Raw genomic sequence first — 19,367 nt, forward strand, 5'->3', positions numbered from 1 at the left:
TAAACGTAATCATCTCAAAATATGGTTGAAGAAATTGAAGAAGGTTAAACATAATCCAAAACGTATAAGGTCAATTTAAGTACAACCAGAATTCTAGTGTTTATGCAATGCATCTGTGGGTTGATATGAAATACGGCCGTACTTAAACTAAACGAGGTTATCGAGAGCATATTCCGAGTACGGCTGTGGCCAGTTGTACTGTGAACTGCGAGGACCGTATCTTATCCTGAACGGGCTGTGCAAATACCGTCCTCTGCTGGCAGAAGGAATAGATTACAACGGCACTGTATTGGCGATTAGTCCTATTGCTAGAATATTGAAACAACAAGGAGTCCGCGGAGTCAAGCAATGCTGAATAAACAAGTACCTGAAATTCAATAGGATTTTGTGTATTGATTACAAATAGGTGTGGAATTCTCATGTACAGTGGTATTCATGGATTCCTTACACAAGCAGCCGTTGTTATGATACTTTCGTAATCTGAATATAAATCTGTTATCTACTTAAAACTGTAATTATTGAATAGATTAATGTCTTTGAAATGCTTCATTAACTGGCCAGTTTCCATGTTTGGAAATGTTTTTATTTTGATTGCTGATTGCTAGATACTGTATGTTTAATAGGCATGCTGTTAATATTTTCTACAAAAGCCAAATAAGACAGTTATGCTGTAGTAAGTTATATAACATAAGTTATACAGTTTTTTGTTCTGAGGTCAATTTGAATCTCATACTAAATTACTGGTGTCCTTTTATCTGAGAAACACTACCTGATTGATCACCTGATGCCTAGAAATTAGCATGCACAGTAGCCCAGCGTTTAGCATTGCTAGCTCACAGTGCTGAGGCCCTGGGTACACTTCTGGACCTGGGGTGCTATCTGTATGGAGCTTGTATGTTCTCCCCATGTTTGCATGAGTTTGCTTTGGGTGCTCCGGCTTCCTCCCACACTTCAAAGAACTACTGGTAGGTTAATTGGCTTCTGGGATAATTGGTGAGTGTCTGTGTCTTCCCTGCATTGGACTACCATCCAGTCCCAGGTATCTCCTGCTTATTACTTTCTGAGGCTCTGGCTCCCCCGTGCCCCGCGACCCCCTGACCCCCTGACCCTGAATTAGATGAAGCGGTTAGAAAATGGGTGGTTTCTGTTATGCTCTGGTCATGCTCTGCCATAGCAACAACTTGTAAAAAATGCAGATGCTAGGATTTAACTCAAAGAAGGAGCTCAGATCACTGTGTTGGCATCGCTGTACAGGTGTCCGGTTTGTTTTAGAACATGTGCTAAAATCTTATTTACTCACTTCTAGACTTTTTACCCCCCATATCAGCCTGCAGGTGCACAGTGGTCTGTGGACACCCTCCTTGCTCTGTCGTAAAACAGGAAATAAAAAGCAACTGGTTTTGACTTTAATGCACTGAGACTGTGGAACTCACAGAACTCTCTTGTCAGAAAGGCAGCTTCTAACAGCTTTTAAGTGAAGACTAAGAACACTTTTCTATTTTATTCAAATAGATTATATATATTTTGTTTAAATATATGTTATAAATGTTAAAATGACAGCTCGTATAAGCTTGTATTTTTACCTTTCGATCATTTTTATAATTGCTTTGAGTTGCTTTTACCACGATAAACAGTACAAAATATGAGGTGTTGAACTTGTCAAAAGTTTTAAAGCGCTTTATGACGTAAAGTGTGATGACAGTCCTTGGCGGTCTATGTAACAATTCTTCTTGAAGTAGGTCATCGGGCCAACAGTATATAAACATTACAGCTCAAGTGCTTTTGTATCTGAACGCTTTTAGGTAAGTAATTTAGCAGCTGCGGTATTAATAATGATTTTAATGGCAAATTCAATTGCAGGTAAAATAAAAATGGCGGATAACTTTCTTTCTAGCTTCGTGAAGCGGTCGCGCTATATTATACATATATACCATAATAAGAAACATAATATGTACAGTAGAATTTTTCACTTTAAGCTGGCATTATCCAGAACCGGGTCAGGGCCCGGACCCGGACCGTGCAGTGTGGTCCGTCGGCCTTCTAAAGATGTTTAGGAGATGGAGGCGCCCTTGGATTTGATTAGAAACTTGCATAATTTCTTAACTTGACCCTATTATCTTAAAAAAAAAACGGCCAGGCCAAGACCAAAGCATGAAGGCTGCGAGGATCGGGGGACTCTCATTTTTGGTCACAGCGTACAGTAGTAGATCAGTAACCTCTGTTTATCGTGATAACCTTTAATTATTTTCCAGTACTTTTTGAAATGATAAAACACATTGTCTCGCCAGTTTTGCTAAAGATACGGTTTTAGTGTTTACGCATAAATTTGTAAGCCGTAGGTTTAAATCTCGTGGTCTTATTTTCTGCATTTTCATCGTAAGGGAAGGCGCTCGTTTGCGATTTACGCGCTGAACATTGTAAGCAGAGGAGCCTTAAGGCACAGCCTCGCCTTAACACCATCGTTTGCATTGTCATTGTCATCCAGAAAAGCAGTCGTAAGAAAATGAATCTGTGGCGGCTCCGAACATTAAAAAAACTATGTCTAGACTGCAAATACATCCCAATCTTACTATCAACACGTTTTAAGAGCCCTCTCCTTTCCACCGGTATACAAGCTAAGAGAGAAATACTGGAAATCCCATCTGAAGTAGCCCTCGTCTCAGCTTCGGAGCTGTGAGCGATGGGGATCGTAATTAAAAGGGGTACAGTTACTTTGAAAATGTGTATGTGATACTTAAATTTAAATAAAATAAAAAGATAAATTATATAACACAGACTGCTATCTATGTCCATGTGTTTAAGACGTATGAATCGGTTTTAAAACAGGCACACCCCTTTACTTCTCACAAATCCAACTGGAGTCTCAGTCCGTCGTCGCGATGAATTAGGAGCTCAGATGTAGGCTAAGTGATTGCAATTTACTTATTTAAAAGAACCACTTCAAATCAAAAGGGAGCCATTTTGTAATGGTAGTTATCGTATTATACAGTATACGTAATTGTAGATATACAGTACATAAAGGGTATGAATAGGTGTGAGCTTTTACTGTATATTTAATATTTTATCTGACCCACTTGTAGAAACCGCCTACTCAGATTTAGTTAAGTGGTCTGCCACCATAAAGACAGAAAAATATAATGACACCCTGTTACATTAACTGTAAAATAAACGCCGTAACTGCGGCCATAAGAAAATTTGGATAAAGATTATACAAACATCCTAAGGAGCTCTATGACATATGAGCGTCGTAATAATGGTTGGTGACCTGACGTAACAGTGCTCCCTGAATTACATGATCTGCATATACCCAAATACAGATATATCACTCAACACGGAGCTGTGTTAGTGAAATGATTGTTCTGATGTACGGCTGATGTCCAAACACTGAAAACATGATTGTGTATGCAGTCGCACTCCCGAGCTCCATTGGGTATGGTTAAAATAACTTTTTATAGTTCATCACATTCAAAGTGTGTGTACTTGATGAAAGTGTAACACGCATTTGGAGGAGTTATTCAGGATTTTCTTTCATTCAACTATTTCAAGACCCATTATTTTCAGATGTTGTACTATACGTGAATAATGAAAGGCCTTCATATTACAGAATGAAGGAATGACTTTGCAGGTGTGAAGAATAAAAGATTAATTCAGCTCACTTTGGGGAGTTTCACAATGGCCCTCCTTATAGAAATGTGGGTTTGATTAAAGGAGTGAAGAATAAGCACTGAATAATATTTGCTTCTGTAAACGTAATCATCTCAAAATATGGTTGAAGAAATTGAAGAAGGTTAAACATAATCCAAAACGTATAAGGTCAATTTAAGTACAACAAGAATTCTAGTGTTTATGCAATGCATCTGTGGGTTGATATGAAATACGGCCGTACTTAAACTAAACGAGGTTATCGAGAGCATATTCCGAGTACGGCTGTGGCCAGTTGTACTGTGAACTGCGAGGACCGTATCTTATCCTGAACGGGCTGTGCGAATACCGTCCTCTGCTGGCAGAAGGAATAGATTACAACGGCACTGTATTGGCGATTAGTCCTATTGCTAGAATATTGAAACAACAAAGAGTCCGCGGAGTCAAGCAATGCTGAATAAACAAGTACCTGAAATTCAATAGGATTTTGTGTATTGATTACAAATAGGTGTGGAATTCTCATGTACAGTGGTATTCATGGATTCCTTACAAAAGCAGCCGTTGTTATGATACTTTCGTAATCTGAATATAAATCTGTTATCTACTTAAAACTGTAATTATTGAATAGATTAATGTCTTTGAAATGCTTCATTAACTGGGCAGTTTCCATGTTTGGAAATGTTTTTATTTTGATTGCTGATTGCTAGATACTGTATGTTTAATAGGCATGCTGTTAATATTTTCTACAAGAGCCAAATAAGACAGTTATGCTGTAGTAAGTTATATAACATAAGTTATACAGTTTTTTGTTCTGAGGTCAATTTGAATCTCATACTAAATTACTGGTGTCCTTTTATCTGAGAAACACTACCTGATTGATCACCTGATGCCTAGAAATTAGCATGCACAGTAGCCCAGCGTTTAGCATTGCTAGCTCACAGTGCTGAGGCCCTGGGTACACTTCTGGACCTGGGGTGCTATCTGTATGGAGCTTGTATGTTCTCCCCATGTTTGCATGAGTTTGCTTTGGGTGCTCCGGCTTCCTCCCACACTTCAAAGAACTACTGGTAGGTTAATTGGCTTCTGGGATAATTGGTGAGTGTCTGTGTCTTCCCTGCATTGGACTACCATCCAGTCCCAGGTATCTCCTGCTTATTACTTTCTGAGGCTCTGGCTCCCCCGTGCCCCGCGACCCCCTGACCCCCTGACCCTGAATTGGATGAAGCGGTTAGAAAATGGGTGGTTTCTGTTATGCTCTGGTCATGCTCTGCCATAGCAACAACTTGTAAAAAATGCAGATGCTAGGATTTAACTCAAAGAAGGAGCTCAGATCACTGTGTTGGCATCGCTGTACAGGTGTCCGGTTTGTTTTAGAACATGTGCTAAAATCTTATTTACTCACTTCTAGACTTTTTACCCCCCATATCAGCCTGCAGGTGCACAGTGGTCTGTGGACACCCTCCTTGCTCTGTCGTAAAACAGGAAATAAAAAGCAACTGGTTTTGACTTTAATGCACTGAGACTGTGGAACTCACAGAACTCTCTTGTCAGAAAGGCAGCTTCTAACAGCTTTTAAGTGAAGACTAAGAACACTTTTCTATTTTATTCAAATAGATTATATATATTTTGTTTAAATATATGTTATAAATGTTAAAATGACAGCTCGTATAAGCTTGTATTTTTACCTTTCGATCATTTTTATAATTGCTTTGAGTTGCTTTTACCACGATAAACAGTACAAAATATGAGGTGTTGAACTTGTCAAAAGTTTTAAAGCGCTTTATGACGTAAAGTGTGATGACAGTCCTTGGCGGTCTATGTAACAATTCTTCTTGAAGTAGGTCATCGGGCCAACAGTATATAAACATTACAGCTCAAGTGCTTTTGTATCTGAACGCTTTTAGGTAAGTAATTTAGCAGCTGCGGTATTAATAATGATTTTAATGGCAAATTCAATTGCAGGTAAAATAAAAATGGCGGATAACTTTCTTTCTAGCTTCGTGAAGCGGTCGCCCCATATTATACATATATACCATAATAAGAAACATAATATGTACCGTAGAATTTTTCACTTTAAGCTGGCATTATCCAGAACCGGGTCAGGGCCCGGACCCGGACCGTGCAGTGTGGTCCGTCGGCCTTCTAAAGATGTTTAGGAGATGGAGGTGCCCTTGGATTTGATTAGAAACTTGCATAATTTCTTAACTTGACCCCATTATCTTAAAAAAAAAACGGCCAGGCCCAGACCAAAGCATGAAGGCTGCGAGGATCGGGGGACTCTCATTTTTGGTCACAGCGTACAGTAGTAGATCAGTAACCTCTGTTTATCGTGATAACCTTTAATTATTTTCCAGTACTTTTTGAAATGATAAAACACATTGTCTCGCCAGTTTTGCTAAAGATACGGTTTTAGTGTTTACGCATAAATTTGTAAGCCGTAGGTTTAAATCTCGTGGTCTTATTTTCTGCATTTTCATCGTAAGGGAAGGCGCTCGTTTGCGATTTACGCGCTGAATATTGTAAGCAGAGGAGCCTTAAGGCACAGCTTCGCCTTAACACCATCGTTTGCATTGTCATTGTCATCCAGAAAAGCAGTCGTAAGAAAATGAATCTGTGGCGGCTCCGAACATTAAAAAAACTATGTCTAGACTGCAAATACATCCCAATCTTACTATCAACACGTTTTAAGAGCCCTCTCCTTTCCACCGGTATACAAGCTAAGAGAGAAATACTGGAAATCCCATCTGAAGTAGCCCTCGTCTCAGCTTCGGAGCTGTGAGCGATGGGGATCGTAATTAAAAGGGGTACAGTTACTTTGAAAATGTGTATGTGATACTTAAATTTAAATAAAATAAAAAGATAAATTATATAACACAGACTGCTATCTATGTCCATGTGTTTAAGACGTATGAATCGGTTTTAAAACAGGCACACCCCTTTACTTCTCACAAATCCAACTGGAGTCTCAGTCCGTCGTCGCGATGAAATAGGAGCTCAGATGTAGGCTAAGTGATTGCAATTTACTTATTTAAAAGAACCACTTCAAATCAAAAGGGAGACATTTTGTAATGGTAGTTATCGTATTATACAGTATACGTAATTGTAGATATACAGTACATAAAGGGTATGAATAGGTGTGAGCTTTTACTGTATATTTAATATTTTATCTGACCCACTTGTAGAAACTGCCTACTCAGATTTAGTTAAGTGGTCTGCCACCATAAAGACAGAAAAATATAATGACACCCTGTTACATTAACTGTAAAATAAACGCCGTAACTGCGGCCCAAACATCCTAAGGAGCTCAATGACATATGAGCGTAGTAATAATGGTTGGTGACCTGACGTAACAGTGCTCCCTGAATTACGTGATCTGTATATACCCAAATACAGATATATCACATAGGGAGATGCAGTCAAACATTGCATTGCTATCGTCGTGGTGAACTATTTCTCCGCTGTTTAAAACTTGTTTGGTAAGTGTCATCAAATATGCAAGTCAATTTGTATCGAAATCGATATACTGTATCATAGTCCTTCAGCTATCTATAATGTAGTGAAACTGCTAATTAATATTGATAAATTCCCTTATTCACAGTGACTTTTGCTCAAACCCCTGTTGCATAATGGGTTAATTTTATATAAAAAACATGTATATCATAGATATAATACAAGCTTTGAAATGAAATAGCACATTTCCAGGTTTCAGTTAAACATTTTTAAAAAAGCTCATGACTTTAAGCATTCTGAACATTGAGAATGTTATTTGGGAAACAAATGTTTATTATAATGTTTATGTTTAGGATCTGTCTCCTACTGAGTCAGCATGCAGCATTCAACACCATTAGGTTTAATATTAAAAAGTTGTGTATTTCCTGAATTGTTTTTTTTTATTCTTTTCTATTAGACCATACTAGACTGTGCAGGATATCATTTATTTGCCATTTTTGCCTTTTCCAGATACCTGGGAAACAAAGCTCATATCTCATTTGCCAATGGAGCCCAGCCCTAAGCCTGGTGCTCTGTCCCCCTCCCCGAAGGACACAGACTCGAATCGACCCGCGCCCTTAAGGCGACAGGATCTGATCTCCACGTACTGCCCGCCTCCCAAGATACAGCTTCTGAAGGACACCTTCCAAGAGAAACTGATGCAGGAAAAGGAGAAAAAAATGATCGCCATGTACAATCGGCGGCAGGAGGCAGCTGTACAGAAGATGAGAAAATGTTTCCAATATGTCAAATACGCTGCGGAGAAGAAGACGGGGAACAGCTATCGCTTCCAAGCCCAACAGGGCCCCGAGAAGAACATTGTGGGGTATGATCGGTCTTACCCCCTGAAGCCTATGGGTAACAGGAAAGTCTCCGGCCCTGGTGAGGTTCGGGCTGTGGACCGCCCGGAAGCACAGAGTGATTCCTTGTTTGCCCCCACCCCGCCTCAGGATGGTCATGAGAGGCCCTGCGAGAGGCCGGGCAGGAGGGGCTCAAGAGTACGCAAACCTAAGGACAGGACTGTCCTCCCCATGGTGGCGACCCCTCCAGGGCAATGCCCTTCTCATGCCAATGGGAAGGAGCACTTTCAGTTGCAAGAGGAGCTACGAAAAGTGGCCGAGGCAGAGGCCGCGCTGAAGGAGGAGAATCGCCGGAGGGAGGCCAGCCTGCAGGATGAGATGCGCCGGAAGGAGGCCATGATGAAGGACGAGATTCGCCAGAAGGAGGCCATGATGCAGGCGAAGCTCTTCAGAGCTCAGGAGGAGCTGAGGATGGTTCAGAGAGAGATGGAAGACTCCAGAGAGGTGGCCGGAAGGGAAAATAGAGGACTCCTGACCCGAAGGAAGACACTCCAGGCGAGGCAGAGCGAGCTTCGCCCCAGAGGACCGTGGGCCAACCACCGCTCTAAGGCCGTGCCTCTTCTGACCTGCAGAATGGAGAAGCAAAAAGCCTTCACTCCAAGGAAAGCCCTTCCTATCAGAGGAGACAACCTTGATTATGGTTCTCCAATGGAAGACGGCAGATGAACAGAATCGCACTTTCCCTCTGCGCTTTCCCATCAGGAGAGACGTCAAGTGAGCCCTTGCAGCCGTGGGCTAGAAGACGTCCCCTGTGGAAGGAGAAAGTATCTCAAGAAAGCAAGGCTCCCTGAAAGCGACGTGTCAGCGGCACAGGCCGCGCAGGCCCACTTCAGAAATAACACTGCATGTCTGGATGAACAAACTCTGTCAGTGGAAAACAGATATTTGTCCCCTACAAGTTTGATCTGCCCTACCGCTGAGCAATTTCCATATGAGAATAGCCAGAGTGGAAACCCTCAGCTGGTGCCCTGTGAACTGTGTCACAGGAAGTTTGCTGTAGAGAGGCTGGAGAAACACAGCAAGATCTGCAAGAAGCTTCAGAATTCAAAGAGAAAGGTTTTTGACTCTTTCAAGCACAGGGCCAAAGGAACAGAACTGGAGACATACATCCATAAGAAGAAGGTTAAACCGCCAATCGTGGTAAGGGCTATCCTTAAACTCTTTCCAAGCTTCCCTTGTTTTCTCCTAGAGTCAGACTCAGCTTATAAATCAATGTAAACAATAAATAAGTGTTTTATGAAGTACACTTCTGAAAAATTCCCGCAAAGGCACATTTGCCAGTCAGAATAAATGGGTCTAAGTGACTTCTGAATTCTGTTGTAAAAATCTACATGAGATATCAAGCAAATAGCACTCACAGGAAACAAAACCATAACTACATAAATTGTACTCTCTACCCAATGACCTGCCCTCACTGCGGCCGGCGCTTTGCCCCCAGGCCGGCACAGAGGCACATCCCCAAGTGTCAGCACATCAGGAGCCGCCCTCCTCCTCCTCCTCGCAGATGAAAACTGATGTGAAGAACAGCAAAAGAGTCATGATCTTGGCTCACGACTCACGTCCTGCTTTTTCTTTTTAGAAATATATTTAGCACAGTTCATCCGTATGATGATAAAAAAAATGTTACCTTGTTTTAATAAAATGATTTTTTTTTTGGTGGACTGGTGTTTGCGTAACTGTGGTTATTTCAGCTTTTTTCCCTTGCGAAAATGTGTGTCGACCGTGAAAATAAATTTCAAGCTGTTCTTATCATTCATACACCTTGACCTCCTAAAAATAATTTTTCAACCTGGAACGTACAATTAGCAGGCAATAGAACAGGTCACATTGGCCTTGGAACCATCAAAAAGTAGTATTCACACATTCTCGGCATCAATTTTCCTTAAAAACAACTGAAAAAGCAAGGTAAAGAGTGATTGATTTTTTAATGAAAGTTATTTGATTTAATTTATTTAATTTTCATAATATTTGAAATATGTTGGGATTAATGTGACTCAATATTGTCTGCAGCTCTTACACTCCAGGCACCTGATAAAGTGGAACGCAGTGTCTTTGCCTTAGATGGCGCTCAGCTCTTCCTCAATCCCAGCAGAAGTAGCAGCCTCCGGGTCCTGCCTCATGCACAGCTTAAAATGCAACACCGAGTAATACAACAAACAACAGGGAAAACCATTCACGATCAGACACATCCGTTGATTGCTGGCTCTCAGTAAAGGGACATTGCTGTGGTCCACGCATGAATCTGTTTTCTAAGTGCCTAATCCAATACAGTGTTGAGGCCAGTTTTCCCAGAAGCCAATTAAAGGGGAACACACAATAACTTGTAAAACCTCCAATTTACATCACAAAATAGACTACATTTCAAGGTTAAAGAATTACCATGTTCTGCGATTCAGAACGAGGCAGCAAAACTTCCTGTAATCTGATGTGGCCCTATGACATTGTAAAGGAGCAGGCTTGTGAATACATCTCATTTAATCCAATGGAAATATTACTCTTTTTTACATTTTTGCCAATAAATAATTTTATATTGTTAATATTATATTGTTAACTCTGCATAAAGAACCTTGGAATGGAACGTTTTTTGCTGTGAAATGTTTGCTGCATAACCTATGCCTTTTCTCTCCTACATCACATTGCATTAGTCATTAGTCATTAGTCATTACAGTCATTACAGTGATTAGTGAGCAGGAAAGGCTGCATCACATCGCAATTTGTGTGGAACTTGAATGCGAATTTGTTACAACATGGCGTAACTTACAGTACTTTCATAAAGTTCATGATTTTGTGCTCAATTTTGAGTTTGTAAAGTTTTTTCTATAATGTCAATGATTTTATTTTGTGACTGAAATTAAATAATTTTGTGTCTGCAAAATTGGGACTGTAGTTCCACCTTAACCTACTAGTACTGTATGTCTTTGGACTGTGGGAAGAAACTGGAGCACCTGGAAGAAATCCACACAAATGAAGGGAGAACATACAATTCCATCCAGACTGCACCCCAGGAATTGAACCCAGGACCCCAGCTCTGTGAACCACAGTGCCACCTCATTGCTATAGTCACTATAATTAATGTCAAAACACATTTGCAAATGAGCAGCCTGGGATCCAAAAGGATAAAGACAAGGATCCAAACAAAGCACTTTCCCAAAGCTTGGCTTTGTACAGTATATCCTACAGGGCTTGATGCAGAAGGCAGATAATCTAAGTCCATGCAATAATTGCTAAGGGAAAGTGACTTTGTGTTTTTGGAGGGATGTCACTCAATATGGAGCTGTGTTAGAGAAATGATTGTTCTGATGTACGGCTGATGTCCAAACACTGAAAACATGATTGTGTATGCAATCGCACTCCCGAGCTCCATTGGGTATGGTTAAAATAACTTTTTATAGTTCATCACATTCAAAGTGTGTGTACTTGATGAAAGTGTAACACGCATTTGGAGGAGTTATTCAGGATTTTCTTTCTTTTGAAAACATGATTGTGTATGCAATCGCACTCCCGAGCTCCATTGGGTATGGTTAAAATAACTTTTTATAGTTCATCACATTCAAAGTGTGTGTACTTGATGAAAGTGTAACACGCATTTGGAGGAGTTATTCAGGATTTTCTTTCTTTTGAAAACATGATTGTGTATGCAATCGCACTCCCGAGCTCCATTGGGTATGGTTAAAATAACTTTTTATAGTTCATCACATTCAAAGTGTGTGTACTTGATGAAAGTGTAACACGCATTTGGAGGAGTTATTCAGGATTTTCTTTCATTCAACTATTTCAAGACCTATTATTTTCAGATGTTGTAGTATATGTGAATAATGAAAGGCCTTCATATTACACAATGAAGGAATGACTTTGCAGGTGTGAAGAATAAAAGATTAATTCAGCTCACTTTGGGGAGTTTCACAATGGCCCTCCTTATAGAAATGTGGGTTTGATTAAAGGAGTGAAGAAAAAGCACTGAATAATATTTGCTTCTGTAAATGTAATCATCTCAAAACATGGTTGAAGAAATGAAAGAAATTGAAGAAGGTTAAACATAATCCAAAAAAAATAGGAGCATAATGCGTGTGAAGGCCATAAACGATATTAATTTTGGAACATAAACATACAGTATTACAGTATGTAAACTGTATATGGCTGGTCTCGGTACAAAAATACACACCAGTATTCCATTTCTCCCTAAACAATATTAAGCATCGAAGTCTTTAACTAACATGTGAAATAACGTGTGTATAAAAAGTGGTAGTTTTAAGCTTTTCTGCAAATACGCTCAATACAGGAGCAAACAAGCATACTTTTAGAATTTGATTAATAGGGAATATAATATGGAATCCCATATCTAAAGATTAATAATGTTATAATTCTATTCATGTGCTGAACTTGTAAGTGAGAGGTTGGCTGTTCAAATCCAGCCTGTGCCATGACTTTTCTTTTAACAAGCATTTCTTTGAAAAAATAAAATAGCAATATTATGGACAATTAATTGACTTTTTATATTTCTAAATATCACAACATGTTCGAATCTAAGTCATTTTTTAATAACAATGAATAGTCACCACGCATGCTTACACAGCTCCCTGGGTAAAGTATCACAAAGTCTTAGGGAACATTTTTATTATCAACAAATTGTAAATACGCTGTTTACATTGGGGTTATTAATATTTCACTTGAGTGTATGGGGGATTGTCAGCAGACCCCCCCCCCCCTCTTAGACTGCGCAAACAATTTTTTTAATTTTTAGAAAGAAATGGCGGCTGTATGCTTTACAATATAAACATTTACTGTCAAACTTTAAATCAACAATTGATTTAAAGATGATCTGTCAAAGTGCAATGGAAAACAATATTGTTTTTGTTTTTGTTGTTTTTATCCCGTAAGGCGCTTTGAGAAGCCACCTTTAAAGGCGCTATATAAAGGCACTGATTCCTATGGAATGTGTATTCTTCTTTTTTTCAGCATGGAATAAACCTATTACAATCCTATACAATGCTAAAAATAAGATACACTCTGCAGACATTCACAACAGCGACTGTCAGAAGATAGGACACAGCAACTCAGACACCCATTGAATGGAAAGGGACACTTTAATGTTCTGTGCGGGTGGTACAGCACCCCACCGCGCCCGCGCGCCAGCAAAGAGAGAGATACACACCAGTTTTCATTGTCAAAAAGTAATTGTGTTTTACTTTTGTACAATTTGTTTTACATTCCTCTTGTTTAACAGGAATGTTTTGTTTCTGGACAGACTGTTAAACTAGGGGAAAGAGTGCCTATGAAAGACGGGTTCCTTTCGCGAAGTCTGGAGACATTAGAAGCTTGCCACACCCGGACTGTTACACCAACGCATTAGCAAGTTAAAGCTATCCCATTGAGGAGCTGGGCGCAATAATTGTTTTGTTCCTTGATTTTCTGATCTGCAAGGCCATTTGAATTCTGTCTGGCATTGCCAGATTGTGAAAAAATAAAAGTATTTAAATCATAAGATACAATCTACAGACATTCACAACATATACATATCTTAAAACATTTACATATCTTGTTAAATTATTACTTTAAATATGTACTTTAAGTTACTGAAACAGCCAGTTAATAAAATCGTTGCAATTTTGTTCTTGTTTGGAGGTGGGGATATTCTGACAACAATTGATTTAAAGACAATCGGTCAAAGTGAAATGAAATACAATATTACGCTGGGTAAACGTTCCGAGGTCAAATTCTTCCGTGATGGGGGTACCTTTAAAGGTCTAAGCCGGAAACCATCATTATGTCTCATTTTTGATTCTCTCTTCCAAACGAGAACAAAATTGCGACATTTTATTAGCGGGCTGTTTCAGTAACTCAAAGTATTTATTTAAAGTAATAATTTAACAATAAATCCCGCACCCAGCAGAAGAATCCTACTCCGTTGGGCTGCTGAGCAAGGCCCTTAACCCCAACTGCTCCAGGGGCGCTGTACAATGGCTGACCCTGTACTCTGACCACAGGCTCTCTCCCTATCTCTTTCATCTGTGTGTCTGTGTATCTCATGGAGAGCAAGCTGGGGTATGCGAAAAGATAATTACTAATGCAAGAAATTGTAAAGGGTTAATAAAGTAATGTTGTTGTATATCTAAGCAAGTGTTCCTGCATCCCTCTTCTGCACTATAGGCATGGCTTTTATTTTGTTTGCTCCATTTCTAAAACTTTTTGCTCATGTGCATTTTTGTATTTTTTTACACCTCTAGCACTTTAACGTCCTGAATTTTAATTTGCCTTAATTTGTAGAATGAATTTGAGTTTTAGCCTTAAAAATCTTAAGTTTTCACTATCTTTTGTTTCTTGTCCTACAACTGTTATTATTGATCACCATGACTTCATTCAGCCTTTCCTGAACGTCTATGACAGGCAGAGAGAGTGCTGTTTCTGGTGCGATCTTTTGCAGCTGACATTTCACTGTTTTAAACGAACAAGAAATTAGATTGCTCATAAATCACTTATTCTATATAAATACAGCGTAATTGCCCTCCGAAAATCCTCTTTTTCTTGTTCGTTTTAGAGACCTTGATCGAAACTGATTTTAGATGTCAGAAAGGATTTATTTTCTCTGTATTTCCTACATTGCTTTGTCGAGATTTTAACTTTATATTTAGGCTCAGATTTCAACTATAAATCGTACACTAATTAATAGCAGTAAATACTGATGTTTTGCTCCCTCTTACCACAAAAATATATATGTTTTGTAGCTGGGATGAACTTTATTTCGTACGCGTAGCTACTGCGATTTGGACACGAAGCGGTTAAAGATGGCGGCAAATCAGGCACCCGGGGGGGGGGGGGGGTGCGTCTTCTCGCCTCCATAACTAAAATGTCAACTAGGAGTGGCTTAAGCGACATACACAGTCGTGTAACTGACAGTTTGAGGTAGCCTATCGTGTAAATTTCGCTTTGTTGCTGATAGGTTAAGCTTTCGAAACTCTGCCCCTGTTTTCGTTGGTTAAACGCAATGATCACAAGCACCACCATGGTAACTGGGATGTGTAGTTTTTCATTCCGTTTGAATTATAACTGTACGTACTGTCTTCATATTTGGCCAGGGCTTTAAAGAGAAGGCGCGCCAAAAAATTTCGGTGCCGTCGTCTCCGCTTTAAAGGTACAACCGTGCTGAAGAATTTGACCTCGGAAGTTTGCCCAGCGCACTTCAAGTACTGCACCTTCTCACACGTGTAGCCAGCTGCGTTGAGCCGTGGTTATATGATGTCATCTTTTATTTTATTATTTTATTTTGTGAACTTCCCCCAGATGAGTTCCGTTTTTCTGTATGGAGTTGGCTTTGCGACAGCCCTTGGGGTTTGTGAAGGTGCCCCTGGGGTCACAGGCGGCTCGTTTCTCTGGGGAGCCCTCAGACGCGCTGTGGCCGCCAGTCGGGTGAGACGCCAGCGGCATTTTTAATTTTATTTTCATTACAGATTCGTGTGGCGACATTATATATATATATATTATTTCTGTAGTAGTACAGTTGTGTGCCAGATGAATCGCGGTAATGCACGAAGGTGATGTTTAATGCCTCACACGGTGTTGACCCACATGTTGTGTTTTGCTGAGCAGGAGAGAGAGAGACATTCAGCGTGTGTGACGCCAACGGGTTTTCTGTTCTAGAGGCTCTGTCATCCGTTGTGTTATAATTGTTTCTTTCTTATTTAGTATTTCAGGTGTGTCGATTTTATGAACCGAATGTTAACGTACAACACGGGAAAAGGTGCATTGTAGAGTAAGATAACGGATATCGGCTTGTATCGTGGAGAGGACGTATAATGTGCTGAAAGATGGGAAGAGAAAGGGGCGATTTCTGCGCGCATTCTAATCATTGTGATTGATTTGATATTTATCTGATATGTGTGGTCATGTGAATGTACATAGATGGTGGGTATGGTGTTAATAATATATGATATGATATAATTACTTGTATATATCATATATCATTCTTTCTATTTTTATATATGGTAATCCTTCTAGATATTATGATTCTGTTTCCCGAAAGCATCGTAGCGCTAAGAACATCGTAAACTCGCTCTTAAGCTCGATCGTTAATTGACGAGTGTTTCCCAAAACCCATCGTAACTGAAGTAGCACGTTAAATCCTTCGTCATCTACGTGCTCCCCGACCCGCTCGTTCATCACTAAGTGCTTCTTAAACTGGCCTCCTCCTGCCCACCCTGAGCGCCAGAGATCGCCAGACAGAGCACAGTCACTTCACGGCAGGGGCATCCTCTGGGAATACAGGACACTAAGAGTTTATATGAAGGACTTTGATATTGTGTTGTACTGTGTCAGAGGAAATTCGAAAAAAGAACATTTATTTATACTCATGAATTTATGAGTCATCTTGGGTATATTTCATATTCATTTTTATACTTGACTAGATGATATTATTTTCAGTATGAAGTGCAGCAATGCATTATTTTAGTGAAATCATTGGGCCTAACATGTATTTATAATGTAGCGCCACGCAGGGCGCTTTAGTCATGCGCACGCAAGGCGGGCTGAGAGCAGCACCTGGGTTCTACCGGACTGTATAGCGGGACGGAGGCTGGGATACAGTCTCTTCCCTTCAGGTGTGTGTGTGTGTTAGTGAAGGTGCAGCGCTGTAACCCCTGTCCCTGTGTGTGTACCTTTCCCGATTCGAGTTAATAAATGTGTTGTTCAGCCCCAGTCCTGAGTCCCACGCCTGCTCCATTCCGTACCCAAACCCGCGGTCGATACCGCGTAGTTCAACACCGTTTGATGTTCTGTCGTGATTGTTGACGGTAAAGCTTAGATCTGCTTGTTTTTAAATTTGATTATAGGTCCTGTATTTGTTGAGTGACACATGCCAAGCTTAGTAGTTAATGTTTCCATTGAGTTCCAGTACACCCAATAACTCTAAATAACAGTTTTTTCTCATGAAATATTGATTCTTAACTATGGCAGCGCGCCAAAAAATATTGCTTTAAATCAAGGACGTCGTGCGGGACGCATACACTGTCCACGCAGTTAATCTTGGTTTTCTTTTACGGCATGTCAGTCATTTCTTTTCTTTGCTCTTAGAAACAATAAGGTCCCTTTTTGTGCCTATCTATATGCTTTTGCTTAAACTATGATGTCAAGTTTACTTCATATTCCTTTTCACAACTTTATTTCATCCCACTGAAGGACCAAAACCGACACCATATAATGAAAGAATTGTCAATCGATTGTTTACATACGTACATACGTACATCGTAAAGTTGCTTGAAAGTCTCTAAGATTAGTTGTTTTCGGGAAACTCACCCCTGTTCTTTATCCTTCTGCTCTCACTGTGTTTATTACCGCCATCTACTGTCTCCTCTAACTGTGTATTGTCATCATGCATATCTTGTGTATTATTTATTGTTGTTGGTTTTGTCATTCTATTTAGAAGCCACCTTTCAAGGCGCTATATAAATTAATGTTTATTTTTATTATTATTATTTATTTTTTTAAAGTTGTACATTCTGACGCCATGAGATTTTTAGATTTTGAGATTCTCATATTTTTGGCTTCTACAACAAACAGTAACAACGCGCTTGAATGGTTCTGCAAAAGTTTAGCTGTATCTTTAAAGCCATCCTCATCCTTATCAGGTACAAAGAAAAGAGGGTAGGTCGGCTTCTGTTTGGAATCTTTTAGTTAGTTTTAATTTTCTAAACCCCAGGTAAACATATTTTGTGCCTTTCTCTGAACTTTTTTGCATTTCAGTTCAGTTGTTTTTAAGCTTATTTTACAGTTGCTAGGTTCCTGAACTGTGCAGTATTTCTTTTGGGTTTTGTGCAAATCATATTCTAACGGTTGGGGGGAAAAAGCACAGGTGCCATCCCACCATTAAACCCTGAAACTTACCTTAGCCGATTCTTCAACTAAACCAGACATGTTAACTAAGTGTTACAGTATGTTCTTCGAATGTGTGTCAGCCAATCAGATTTCAGGACTGGAATTATTGGTTTTGTAATAGGGAATATAGTATGGAATCACGTATCTAAAGAAATGAATAATTATATTAATTTAAGGATCTGAATATCTAAAAATATGTATCTATATAGCAGGTAGTATTACTGTATTCCACTTTCTTTGTAAATACAGAATAACAGATTCACAACGCAAAGCTGTGTCACTCTTCTGGGTAAAAAAAACTTTTTGAACACCCTGTTTTTAATAAGCTGCTGAGTAAAGAACAGCTAAACTGGGAAGAAAACACTTTCAGAAAAAATGTTTCAGGTTTCAAGAACACAGATCCCCAATGCAATTTCAACCAAACCTGTCCCCACACACCCTCTCCCCACTGCGATTAGAATATACACAAAGCACTAAAATCTTTCGAGTAGATGATCAGGTGTTTCGCAGACGTAGGCATAGTACGTAAATCAGGCCTTATGAACTCACACCTGGGATTTGATTAATTAGGGTTATTTATTATTCATAAAGTTCATAAAGCCTGAATAACGTACTATGCCTATGTCTGCAAAACACCTTTTCTAGTTAATGCTACAGTACTTCTCTTTCTCGGGCGTGATTTTTTTAAGTAAAATCCAGGCTAGCAGGCTTGTTTTGTGATCTTCAAAAAGACCATGTTGAAAAAATCCTACAAAGAGATTTAAAGGCATGAGGTGTGCTGGCAGCTGTGGGACGCAGTGGTGGCCTGGCACGTTGAGGTGCGCTGGCAGCTGTGTGTTGTGACTCAGTGGTGGCCTGGCACGGTGAGGTGCACTGGCAGCTGTGTGGTGTGACTCAGTGGTGGCCTGGCATGGTGATGTGCGCTGGCAGCTGTGTGGTGTGACTCAGTGGTGGCCTGGTACGGTGAGGTGCGCTTTCAGCTGTGTGTGGTCTGACGCAGTGGTGGCCTGGCATGGTGAGGTGTGCTGGCAGCTGTGTGACGCAGTGGTGGCCTGGCACAGTGAGGTGCACTGGCACCTGTGTGGTTTGACGTAGTGGTGGCCTGGCACGGTGAGATGCCTTGGCATCTGTGTAATGAAATGGTGGCCGGGGAGAGTGATGTGCACTGGCAACTGTGTGGTGTGATGCAGTGGTGGCCTGGCACGGTGAGTTGCGCTGGTAGCTATGTGGTATGACGCAGTGGCGGCCTGGTACGGTGAGGTGTGCTGGCAGCTTTGGGACGCAGTGGTGGCCTGGCACTGTGAGGTTCGCTGGCAGCTGTGTGATGTGACGCAGTGGTGTTCATCAGGCACAAGTTCATCAGTGAAAAGACCACTGGCATTTTTCCTTCCCCCTACATTCTCAGAGCAGAATCGAATTTAATATTAGCATAATTTATTACAGTGCTAAGTTTAATATTATTTATTACTAATAGTTTATGCTAACACCTAACTTTCTTAACGCGAGAAGTAC

General features: G+C 40.2%; 1 protein-coding gene across 2 annotated transcripts in view; it reads left to right on the forward strand.

Moving 5' to 3' along the window:
* Window positions 1–19,367, forward strand: part of LOC148639366 (uncharacterized) — a 71,242-nt gene that overhangs the window by 21,693 nt on the left and 30,182 nt on the right. Inside the window, exon 3 of one of the 2 annotated variants that reach the window (XM_088620810.1) lies at window positions 7,603–9,652. The exons of the other annotated variant lie outside the window; for it this stretch is intronic. Coding sequence (XP_088476936.1) covers window positions 7,638–8,657 — 1,020 coding nt within the window. The 5' untranslated portion in view covers window positions 7,603–7,637 and the 3' untranslated portion in view covers window positions 8,658–9,652. Of the gene's footprint in view, window positions 1–7,602; window positions 9,653–19,367 lie in introns of those variants that run through there. 2 annotated transcript variants of the gene reach the window in all.

This window comes from Lepisosteus platostomus, chromosome 26 (assembly GCF_059453375.1).
Source record: "Lepisosteus platostomus isolate fLepPlt1 chromosome 26, fLepPlt1.hap1, whole genome shotgun sequence".
In the NCBI taxonomy this organism is placed as follows: Eukaryota; Metazoa; Chordata; class Actinopteri; order Semionotiformes; family Lepisosteidae; genus Lepisosteus; species Lepisosteus platostomus.